Source organism: Somniosus microcephalus, chromosome 2 (genome assembly GCF_052327205.1).
Source record: "Somniosus microcephalus isolate GS21.2 chromosome 2, FLI_Smic_1.0, whole genome shotgun sequence".
In the NCBI taxonomy this organism is placed as follows: Eukaryota; Metazoa; Chordata; class Chondrichthyes; order Squaliformes; family Somniosidae; genus Somniosus; species Somniosus microcephalus.
The window spans coordinates 45,982,810-45,995,379 of NC_140988.1; the positions used below are offsets into that span (position 1 = coordinate 45,982,810).

General features: G+C 42.1%; 1 protein-coding gene across 1 annotated transcript in view; it reads right to left on the reverse strand.

Annotated features, from left to right (window-relative positions):
* pgrmc2 (progesterone receptor membrane component 2) overlaps positions 1-7,845 on the reverse strand; it is a 67,670-nt gene extending 59,825 nt beyond the window's left edge. Inside the window, exon 1 of the mRNA XM_086009241.1 lies at positions 7,304-7,845. Within this exon, the coding sequence (XP_085865367.1) occupies positions 7,304-7,712 (409 nt within the window). The 5' untranslated portion in view covers positions 7,713-7,845. The remainder of the gene's footprint in view (positions 1-7,303) is intronic.
* Positions 7,846-12,570: the final 4,725 nt, after the last annotated feature.

Consider the following 12,570-nt stretch of genomic DNA (forward strand, 5'->3'; position numbering starts at 1 on the left):
TCCTCTCTCTACAGATGCTGCCTGACATTTTCTGTTTTTATTAATGAGATATATATTGTTAGCATGCATCACACCCGAGCATCACATTTTAATACAGTAGGTCACAGTTAAAAAAAGTTAAAGAACGCTAATCATTTGCAGTCTACAGCAACATGATCCAATAAGAAAATACTGTATTGGCTCAGGAGTCAGAATGTCTGTAACCTCTAATTGACCCAACCAGCTACTAATCGGAATCCAACTGATTTCAAGCATGCAGACCAATCAGCTTTAAAGAAAAATCAGATTACACTTTAGCAAAAATTACATTGGCCCAGAAATTCGGGTCTCCACGGGTGAGTACGCACGGGGTACTCACCCGTAAGCCCAATGGAAGTGCCGGTTTCCTGCATGCACTGCGCATGCGTGGGAAACCGGCACTTCTGATCCCCTGAAAGAAGGCGTTCAGAGGTCGAACGCGTGCGCGGGAGAGGCTGCGCGTGCGCATCGAATTTCGTTTTTTTTTTTGTTTTTTTTTTTGCAGGTTTTCCCGGGAGGTTACGTCTCCAGAAGTTAGACATGTAAAAAGCAGGCATAAGGCCTGCTTTTTACAAGGTAAGTGGTGAATTAATTAAAATTTAAACATTTTTTCCACCGGTTTATTATTTTTATAAATACTTTAAAGCAAAGTTTATTTTTAGCCCCGTTAGAGAATAAAATTATTTTTTCCAAAAATTTAAATTATTGTTTAACAGTTATTTCATGTAATTTATAGTTTATTTAAAAAGTGATTTAAAAAAAAATTATTTGAAGATTTAGTGCTGTTTTGGGGCCGTAGTGTTTATAAGTCTTGACAGCTCTTCCTGTCAATCTTATGAATGGAGCATTCCCTGCTCCGATTGGCTCCCCATGGCCCACGTGATCCCAGGGGACACATCGAACTAACTGCGCCCCTGGGATACGCAAGCACTGCGCGCCGGCAGCTGGACCAGGCCCAGGAGCGGAATTCCACAGGGACCCACAGCTCAACGGCTGGCGCGCTAGGTAAGTGCAGGTTGGGGGGCTTGCACCCGCGGGAAGCCCCCGACCCGAATTTCTGGGCCATTATACCATGTAATGCACAATATTCCTGCCTTTATAAAACAGCACATCCTCATCGTTAAGCACGAACAACACCCCAGACAATCCACTAGTATAAAGGAAAAATACACAGAACATAATTGGTGTTCCTTTAGAGCATCTTTCAATTGCATATACCATTGTAATTTAAAAAGTAGACAGCTAGATCGGCTCCTAGAGCTTAATCAATTGTACTTTGCAGCCATTAGTTAGTACAGTACAAGATCTAACTTTTTTTTTACATTTTCTTTGTGGCGAAATGCTATCCCCAATAAGTCAAGAATTAGTCATATTGAGAAACAGTGTGCTCCTACATTTTCTACAACAGAGGATTCTCACTCCCAGGAGTCTATCGTACTGATGCATTCCACCTCCATACAATTCATATTTTATAGTGAGGTCTGAATAAAACAATGCTAATAAGAGTCCATTTTATCTGGCTTCAAAAATGCTACTGTAATTCCCAGTGTTAAGGACAAATAGTACGTTGACCACATTAGATACAGGAAGAAAATGCTATTGGGGGAAAGAAACATTATAAAGAAACATGTTGCAGCTTTTGTTGATTTCAAATGAAATTGTATACTTCACAAAGTGTATTAAGCCTAGAGAGAAAGTGTCTTTCCTAATTTGAGTTTTTAAATAAAGTTGAATTTCAAAAGTAAACAGAGGTCTAGAATTAAACATTCGAATCATTAACACCTTTGAGATAGTGCTGCCAAACTCCAGAATCCCCCCAACGCAGTGCTACTAAAGCCTAGGACTGTCCTCTACGGCTACCAAAGTACAGGACCATACCCCTTGTGCTACCAAAGCGCAAGGCTGCCCTGAGTGCAGCGAAATTCCACTCCCTCCTCCGGGCTGCCAAATACCAGATAAAAAATTCCAAGTGGTGCCTTCTATAGATCTTGAATATTTGCAACTTAAAAAGCAAGGGGAAAAAATATATATTGGTCAATGGAATCTATACACTAAAAATCGCTTTGTCTTGACATCTGTCCATTCAGAAGTCCCCATGGATTTTTCTATGTTAATTGTATTCACATCTGATGTCACCTGCTCAGTCACATTATTAATAGGATTTTCCCCATGAATGTGACAGCCTGTGACACTGTAGTTGCACACTCCAGCAACTAAATGGCATTATGCAACAAATGTGTGGTGTCTCTCAGCTTCAATGACATGTGGATTTTTCAGAATCATTTTTGTCCTCAGGTAAACTAGCTTAAGTTAAATTTAAAATTTTGCTGTTTTTAATACATTGAAATATAAACTTCATAATTTTGTTTTCCTCCCCCTTTCCTGTAATATCACGAGTAATGGGGCTCCTCTCTGCTTCTATCTTACAAGTTGTTTATGCTGCCTGTCGTGGCTCCCATCAAGGGATGGTCTGCCTCTGCCCTCCCTCAACTCACTGTGGACTGCCTCCCCACACCCTCTGGCTTTTCTGCTGCCATTCCCGTTTATCGGTTGCCTGTTACTCTCTCTCTATCAACCAGCACTGTTCCCACTCCATCAAGCTCCGCTAGGTTTTTGGCCAATCTGCTCTGTGCGTCAGCGTTCCGCTCTACCTCCCCTGCGGGTTCTTCAAGCCAATCCCTATATTTAATTAACATAGAATCGTACAGCACAGAAGGAGGCCATTCGGCCAATCATGTCTGTGCCGACTCTTTAAAAAAAGCTATTCAATTAATCCCACTCACCTGCCCTTTCCCCATAGCCCTGCAAACTTTTCCTTTTCAAGTATATATCCAATTCCTTTTTGAAAGTTACTATTGAATCCGCTTCCACCACCCTTTCAAGCAATGCATTCTGGATGATAACTCGCTACGTAAATTTCTTTCCTCATCTCCCCTCTGGTTCTTTGCCACTTATTTAATCCGTATCCTCTGGTAACGGACCCTTCTGCCAGTGGAAACAGTTTCTCCTTATTCACTATCAAAACTCCATATAAATTTTGAACATCGCTCTTAACTCTCCCCTTAACCATCTCTGCTCCAAGGAGAACAATCCCAATTTCCCCCAGTGAAGTCCTGATCTTTCTGGGTGAGGCTGCTTTAAATGAATTAATCTTTCCTTCATTCTCAGTTTCATTTTTAGTTTTGACTACCCTGTCTTCTTCCTCCTCCTCCTCCTCCATCACCTCTTTCCCCCGTATCTCTGCTTCACCTCCCCATTCTCCTCTACACTTCCCTCCCTTCCACCTCCTAATGTACTTTTGTCATTGGTTACAACACTGCAGCCACTTCCTTTAGCCTCAAACTCTGTTGAGACCCTCCAGCATCTTTTTCTCCCTTGACCCCAATAGGCCTCTTTCTATATTCTCCAAACCTCGAACACGGCTCTACATTCCTCCTACCCCACTAACTTTCCCCTCTCAGCTATACCTGCCCTTTCTGCCCTAAACTTGTCCCATCTTCATAGTTCTAGTCCAATTACCCTTCAGCCTCTAACCCTTGACTTAAAGAGTGCACTTCGTCTTGACTCCCTGTATGCAACACCATAGGAGATTGATTAGTAGATGTAAAAGCCATTAATTTCCAGTTTTCACAGAATAAATCAGTCATGAAATTCGATCACAAAAGCACCAGTAAAAATATCAGAATATACATTGAATAAAAATGGAATTTGATTTATTTAGTAACTGCAAATCAATGAACCCAATGTTATCTCCTACATTACATAAACACCTTCTTTAATTGTGTTATAAAACTCACTGAGCAACACCGCATGAGATCTACCATTATAAAAACAGTACATCTGGTTCATCATAGTTCTCCATCCCTGTGTCACACAGCAAAGAGGAGTGCAAAGACTGTCATCTAACACAGGAGGCAGAATGTCTGTAAACTGAGTAACTTAAGCTTCTGTTCAGCAAATCAAACTTTTAAAATACTTCAAAAGCAAATTTGACCTGCAACTGACTCAAGATTCATTTCAAGAATTCAGTGCAATTATAGCTACACTCTTTTACATGGTATGCTCCTTGCTTTATAAAATTGCAAATCCTTTAACTTAATTTGAGCAATGCCATATGAGATTAGCTAAAACAATACAAAGTTATTACACAAAGCTATGTATTTGGGGGTTTACAAAACAATCATGATGTTTTCATTGAAATTGCAAGGATTGCCTCAAAATTGCCAGGAATCCATGTGGATATTTTATATTTGATAACATTTTTCAAAGTACTCCATTACTACAATACCCACTTGGAACTGAAACGGAATTTCTTTCTGCATTTCACAGCTTCTTGCACAGTAATTTGATGTCAAATGATCAGTCATGTAAAACTTTTGAATTAACTATGCAAATGCTTCAAATAGATTCTTGAATTTGGACTGCAAGTCAAATAACCTTCAAAAGTTACGGTTCAAATTAAGGGTAGATTATATGATCTGATAATGTAAATGTTTTAGCACTAAATTCCAACTTCGTTATTTATGTTGCTTACATCAAGTTACTGTATAATTCTATTTTTTTAGTGCAAAAAATGACTTTGAATTATCAGGAGTAAGCAGTATTAGTGTGCACCTGAAGGATTCAGTACCAAGGCCTCAAGAGAACAGAATTACCCTCCAACACTTTTTTTTTTTTTTTTTTTTTTTTAAAACACAGATTTTATGGTACAATGATTTATATGTAATGAAAAGCTTAATGTGCATGGAATTTTAATCTACCCACCACTGGGTTCATAGCCTGGTCATACTGACATTGTTGCATTGGTTACCTATACTATAAAATCACTAAATATACAAAACAACATTACATTATAATTTGAAAGAACCTGCACGGATCTGACAAAAGTCTCCATTCTATAATAGTTATTAGGGTTCTGTAGTGAGGGTAAGTAGCTCCAGATAGATTCCTAATAGAAAATTATAAATTTGGATTACTTCACGATTTATGTATTTACAGCTTGCATATGCAAATTTAGTTGAACATTAGCTCTCAGAATTTCCCCATTGAACTGCCAATGAAAACATGACAACTCATCAACACCCAGATTCAAACATTAGAGGAAAAGCAAGTTCTTGAGGTAGAGTAAGCAGGGTTACCGACTGTAATTTTGTGGCTGAAGGACTAAAACTGGTGCACTAGACACAGCTAGGGGACTAGATCCCTCCTATGTGGTGTCAGCTGTGGCTCAGTAGCACTCATCTCCAAGTCAGAAGGTTGTGGGTTCAAGTCCTACTCCAGAGACTTTGAGCATAAAAATCTAAGTTGACACTCCAGTGCAGTACTGAAGAAGGAGTGCTGCACTGTCAGAGATGCAGTCTTTCGGGTGAGACGGTAAACTGAGGACCTGTCTGCTCTTTCAGGTGGACATAAAAAAGGTGGACGTAAAAGATCCCATGGCATTATTTTGTAGAAATGCAGGAGAGTTCTCCCCAGTGTACTAGCCAATATCTATCCCTCAATCAACATCACAAAAACAAATAATCTGGTCATTATCACATTGCTGTTTGTGGGAGCTTGCTGTCTGCAAATTGGCTGCTATGTTTCCTACATTACAACAGTGACTACGCTTCAAAAGTACTTCATTGGCCGAGGTCATGAAAGGCATTACATAAATGCAAGCTTTCTTTACTGAGGGTTTACAAATTTCCAAAATAACAGTCCAATTGAGTCCAGAAAAATGTCCCACGGTTCCATAATTTGGCCTTTTAAAAAGTACACCCTTCAGTTGTGGTACACAATGATTGCACCATTGATGGAATATTTTTGAAATAATCTTTCATTGAACAATTCTGTGGCAGAGGCACTTACCTATTAGCCCACAGCATCGATAAAACTGATGCATGGCAAGTCTGAGCACAAGCTAGAAAACTGGTAGAGTTTTTGAAAAAAACTTCAGGAGTGTGACACAAGCCCATTAGTGCACTGTGCCAAGGACTATTGCTAATCCAGTCATGCATGGTTGTCTACTGGGCATTATTGATTGAAAGTGAAATGGTACCAGGCCTGCCTACTTAAATTTATAAAAGCACATCAGGGCAGAACCATTTATCAGACTTGAAGATTATGCAAGTTACTGAAATCTTCTGGATGTATTTATATCCTATTAAAAGTTCCATAATTCCATGCAACAAAGACACAGCACATCCTCAGTATTATACTCTTCTGTTTCCAGAGAATCCCAATAGAACAGTTATTGATCCCTTAAACTGGCAGTGGTGTAACTGTTAACCATCTTGTGACACTAAACTGATATCACCCATCAGCACAAGGAAAGCTAATTTCATCCACAGGTGCATCAGTTTTCTTTCTGGCTTTTGTAAAGCAGTATTAACCCCATAAATTTGAACTCAGCTTATAAAAATATACAAAGAATGTAATGTATGTTACTTGCTCAATAAAAGGTTATTTTTCCAGAATCCAGTAATTTCTTTCCCCAAAACATCAGCAATTCTTAAAAAAAAGTACCATCGCCACAATCTTTTGTATATAACTGCAATATTTGCATTCTCATTTACAGGATCTACCAGCGTCTTCTAAGAAAGTCGAATTACATTCAACTTTTTTTGCCCATCTCAAGATACTGTATAAAACACTGTACCTAACAGATAACAATGACGTAAGCAAACTTCACAAAAGTCTGGGAATGCAAAACCCTAAAAGCAGCCAATCTTCGCCAGTTCGAAACTTGAGTTCACGCACCGCCTGAATAGAACTACATTGCAAACTCGCGCAGCTAAAGTAACTTTACACTATAATCTCTTTTGAGTTCTACTGATTAAGGCAACTTCTAGCAGTACACAGGAAAACATCCTCAGGTCCGTAACGAGGTTTCACTGTACAATTCATCTGCCAAGAAAATTGCTCAACCATCACATCCTCTGAAGCATTTAGGGGGGGGGGGGGGGGGGAAACTCTACAAACGATCGAATAAAAGCAATTCTTTAAATTCCTAATTCTCACGTCTCTGGCTTAACTGATGAATATGGTGTTTCAGGAATGAAAATATACCCCTATTAATTTGTTGCTCTCTTACAGGACGTGAACAGTTTGCATACAAATATACCGAGAATAAATGAATGGGAAATCCAGCCACAAAGACGCACACACAAATCGCACATAGCTGCGCATCAGCACAGAGTGTACAGCGAAGTTGTACAGGCAGCTGCCTATCTGCATTCCCCAGTAGAGAGTGTGGAGCCCCTGTGTTTTGTTTATTAGGTGTGTGATTTGTTGTTGCACTGACCGGGTCCGTAGAATTTCTTCCCTTTGGTCACATCGAAGACTTTGCCGTTGACGGCGAGCAGGAGCCGCGGGTTCTGAAGTCCGTCGTACTCACGCAGCTGTTCCAGACTGAAATCGCGTTTCTTCATCTTGGGCAGCGCCGGCTCTTTGCGCTCCGTCTCCGCGCCGGCCCTCCTTCTCCGGTACAGTCTGTAGACCCCGAGCAAAGCCAGCAGCAACAGACAGACGTTAAAGACTAACCCGCCGAAACCGAAACCGGCGACCCCGGCCGCCGCCTCCTCCTCCTCCTCCAGGGACGGACCTGCCCCCTCACCGCCGCCAGCGCTGCCGCTGTTCCCTTCCACATCGTCCGCCATAATGCACGTTAGCAACCCCGCCAGCCGCGCGTACCCACTCCAGTATAGTGACATCCCATTGGGTCACCTTCAACAACACCTCCTCCAATCAGGCGGTGCCGCGCAAGGTCTGACGGGAGTTGTAGTCCGAAGGTCGTCGCACGCATATGCACCTCACAGTGACCTGGCACCGATGACGACAGATGCAGATCCCAGCACGCACCGCAGCCAGTCTTTTGTTGGACCCGCCGCCGACGTGGCACGTGGTGCCCTTGGGAATCGGCTCGTGGCGTGCATATATATCCCCGCGCAATGTCTTGACGTGGAGTCTGTGCACTCTGGCAGGGGAGAGTTATGCAAACTATTTGCTATGGTTACACGTGATATGGTGTCATATAAAGCACGTGAGATTAAGCTGCGGGTCACTAACATATGGATGTTTAATTAATAAAGCGTTCAGAACTCACCGGTTAACATTTGCATTAAATTAGCAGGCAGAAATTTTAGATGAACGTGTGTGGCCTGTAGTGTAATTTTATGACCCAATTTTGTTCTCGGGTGCATTAATTCACGATAGGTAGTACATTGAGAATACATTGCATAGAAGATAGGAGCAGGAGCCCCTCGAGTCTGCTCCGCCATTTAATGAGATCATGGCTGATCATTCAAATTCAGTACCCTGTCCCTGCTTTCTCCCCATATCCCTTGATCCCTTTAGCCTCAAGAAATATATCCAACTCCTTGAATATATTTAATGAATTGGCCTCAACAGCCCTGTGTGGCAGAGAATTCCACAGTTTCACCACTCTCTGGGTGAAGAAATTCCACCTCATCTCAGTCCTAAATGGCTTACCCTTACCTAACCCTTATACCAGGGACTGTGACCCCTGGTTCTGGACTCCACCACCATCGGGAACATCCTGCATCTAATCTGTCTAGTCCTGTTAGAATGTTATAAGTTTCAATGCGATCCTCTCTCATTGCATGTTAGTTTGTTATACTAATGGAGATATACCAACATTGAAAATTTAAAAATACAGAGGTTTATATTCCTATAACAATGGGAGTTGCTGGCAACGGTTGGAAGAGTCCATGGGAGACAGGGCCTCCCCTATACGGGTTCTAGGGGACAAGGCTTCTCAATAGTGGGGGTTTGAGGCAAATCCCCATAATATTTAGCCTTGTTTGTTATTGAGGATGCTGAACTGTGCAGGACATAAGGAAGCCCAGTTCAGTGGTCAGTAGAATTTCTGTAGAAACAGAATAATTAAGAATCATAGAATGATACAGCACAGAAGGAGGCCATTTGGCCCATCACGCCTTTGGTTGAACAATTCAATGAATCCCACTCCCCTGCTCTTTCCCCTTTGCCCTGTAAATTTCCCCCCTTCAAATATTGATGGACTATAATGCTGTGCAAAGCACTGTTTACGGGATACTAAAGGAAAAGAGCATCAAAAATACGATGAGAAGCAGTAAAGATCTGAAATTGTGAAAGATTATGCAAAGAAAGAGAGGCTTATATTTATATAGCGCCTTTCATGACCTCCCAAAGCACTTTACAGTTAATGAAGTACTTTTGAAATGTAGTCTCTGTTGTAATGTAGGAAATACAGCAGCCAATTTGCCCACAGCAAGCTCCCACAAACAGCAATGTGATAATGACCAGATAATCTGTTTTAGTGATGTTTATTGAGGGATAAATATTGGCCAGGACACCAGGGAAACTCCCCTGCTCTTCTTCAAAATAGTGTCATGGGATCTTTTATACCCACCTGAGAGGGCAGACTCAGTTTTACATCTCATCCGAAAGACGGCCCCTCCGATAGTGCAGCACCCTCTAGTGCACTGGAATGTCAGCCTAGATTTTTGTGCTCAAGTCTCTGGAGTCGGGCTTGAACCTACAACCTTCTGACTCAGTGGCGAGAGTACTACCAACTGAGTCACAGCTGACACACAAAAATATGATGAGCGTAAAGAGAAAGATTAGAGAACGACTGAGACAAGCCAAAATAAGTAATACCCAAGAGAAGAAAAAAGTAAAGCAAAACATCTGAGGGAAGTAAAATTAAAAGTGGGCACCAGATAGAAGTAAAATCAAAATGGAACATGTTGGAAGACAAGCATACAGGAACTTACAAGGGCAGACAGAAAGGAAGAGATATTTGAGAGCGGGTGGATAGTATCAGATTCAATAGGTAGGTTATCTCAGGTAAGTGATATGGTCAGGCTAGCATCAGAGAATGAATCTTCAGGGATTGCAGCTGAAGAACAATACAATAAGGAGCAGCGTTGTTATGAAAAGGGGACAAATGCTGAAGGAAGCCGAGGAAAGAGGGATACTGGATAGATTAAGATTGGTAAAATAAGCAAAAAAGATTTTAAAAACCCCGTGAAGCTACCTCAGAGATTATATTAATGAACGGATACCAGGCACTCTCCAACTTGCAGAAGCTAATAAGGTCCCAGAAGAAAAGGTAGTTAGAAAACCAGGGCGGTCAGCCTGGTTAAAAATGTGGTTTTCAGATCAGAGAGAGATTGTAATCTTAAGTGAGTCCATGCTCAGGAATGTGGACGGTGATGTGTGCCATAAGGGCAATTCCTACAGGATGGTGAGCTGTCTACCTGGAGCTAGCGCAGTGCATATTGAGCAACAGTTAGCAGGGATACAGAAGGGGACAGGTAGGGATCCAGTGGTAATAGTCCATGTAAGGGTAAATGAGATAGGAAAAACATAAGGACCTTAAAAGCCACATATATGAGAATTGGCTCAAAAACTCATGGATAGAGGATTCAAATTATGTTCTCTTGTATACTTCCAGTATTTGGGAAAGAAATGGAATTCACTAAAATTTGAGGTCTCATCAAAGACACAAATGACATCCTTTGTGGCTGTGACGAAGGTAAACAATCCCTCCTCGTCCTTCTTGATTTGTCTGCAGCCTTTGACACGGTTGACCACTCCATCCTTCTCCACCGCCATCCAGCTGGGTGGGACTGCACTCGCCTGGTTCCATTCTTATCTATCTAATCGTAACCAGAGAATCACCTGCAACGGCTTCTCTTCCTGCTCCAGCATCGTTACCTCTGGTGTCCCCCAAGGATCTATCCTTGGCCCCCCTCCTATTTCTTATCTACATGTTACCCCTTGGCAACATCATCCGAAAAAACAGCGTCAGTTTCCACATGTACGCTGACGACACCCAGCTCTACCTCACTACTTCTTCTCTCAACCTCTCCACGGTATCTAATTTGTCAGACTGCTTGTCCGACATACAGTTCTGGATGAGCAAAAATTTTCTCCAATTAAATATTGGGAAAACTGAAGCCATTGTTTTTGGTCCCCGCCACAAACTCCGTTCCCTAGCCACTGACTCCATCCCTCTCCCTAACATCTGTCTGAGGCTGAACCACACTGTTCGCAACCTTGGTGTCATATTTGACCCAGAAATGAGCTGCCGACCACATATCCGCAGCATAACAAAGACCGCCTACTTCCACCTCCGTAACATCGCCCGTCTCCGCCCTTGCCTCAGCTCATCCGCGCCTTTGTTACCTCTAGACTTGACTATTCCAACGCACTCCTGGCTGGCCTCCCACATTCCACCCTATGTAAACTTGAGGTCACCCAAAACTCGGCTGCCCGTGTCCTAACTCGCACCAAGTCCCGTTCGCCCATCACCCCTGTGCTCGCTGGCCTACATTGGCTCCCGGTTAAGCAGCGCCTCGATTTCAAAATTCTCATCCTTGTTTTCAAATCCCTCCATGGCCTTGCCCCTTCCTATCTCTGTAATATCCTTCAGCCCCACAACCCCCGAGATATCTGTGCTCCTCTAATTCTGCCCTCTTGAGGATCCCTGATTATAATCGCTCAACCATTAGTGGCCGTGCCTTCTGTTGCCTAGGCCCTAAGCTCTGGAATTCCCTGCCTAAACCTCTCTGCCTTGCTACCTCTCTTTCTTCCTTTAACACGCTCCTTAAAACCTACCTCTTTGACCAAGCTTTTGGTCACCTGCCCTAATTTATCCTTATGCGGATTGGTGTCAAATTTTGTGTCTTAAAATACTCCTGTGTAACACCTTGGGACGTCTTACTACGTTAAAGGCGCTATATAAATACAAGTTGTTGTTGTTGTTGTTGAAGTAAATGAGTGGCTGGCAGCCTGACGTGAGTGCAGCACTGCTACCTTCATAAATAACTGGAAATCCTTCCAAAAAGGACTGCTACATGAGAGACAGTTTACACAGGGACAACGAGAATTTAGGGCAGCAATAGGAAATAATTGAAAACAGACAGGTGGAGGGGGAGGACAGGGAAACAACAAAATCCCAAATGAGACAAATTGTATTGTAGAAGGCAGTCAACAGGTAGGTGTGGACACAGATTAAAAGAGAGACATATGAACCAAGAATAGGCAGACACTGGGGGATGTGAGAGAAGGAAACAGCATGATAAGATCTATATGCATGAATGCCAGAAGTATTAGAAATAAGATGCTGGAACTGGAAGTTGTTATGACCATAGGGAAACTATGATGTGGTGGCAATATCAGAAACAAGACTTGATCCAGAGAATGAAAAAGGATTTAACATTCAGGGGTATAACATGTTTAGAAAAGACAGAGTGGACAAAAATGAAGACGGTGTAGCCCTATATGTCAGGGATATTAAAACAGATAGTAAGAGCTTCTACAGTATATAAAAAGGAAGAGGGTAGCTAAAGTAAACATTGGTCCCTTAGAAGATGAGACTGGGGAATTAATAATGGGGAACGGGGAAATGGCAGAGACTCTGAACAAATATTTTGCATCTGTCTTCACTATCGAAGACACTAACAATATCCCAATAATGGATAATCAAGGGGCCACAGGGAGTGGGGAACTAAAGACAATCACTGTCACTAAGGAAATAGTACTCGGTAAAATAATGGAACT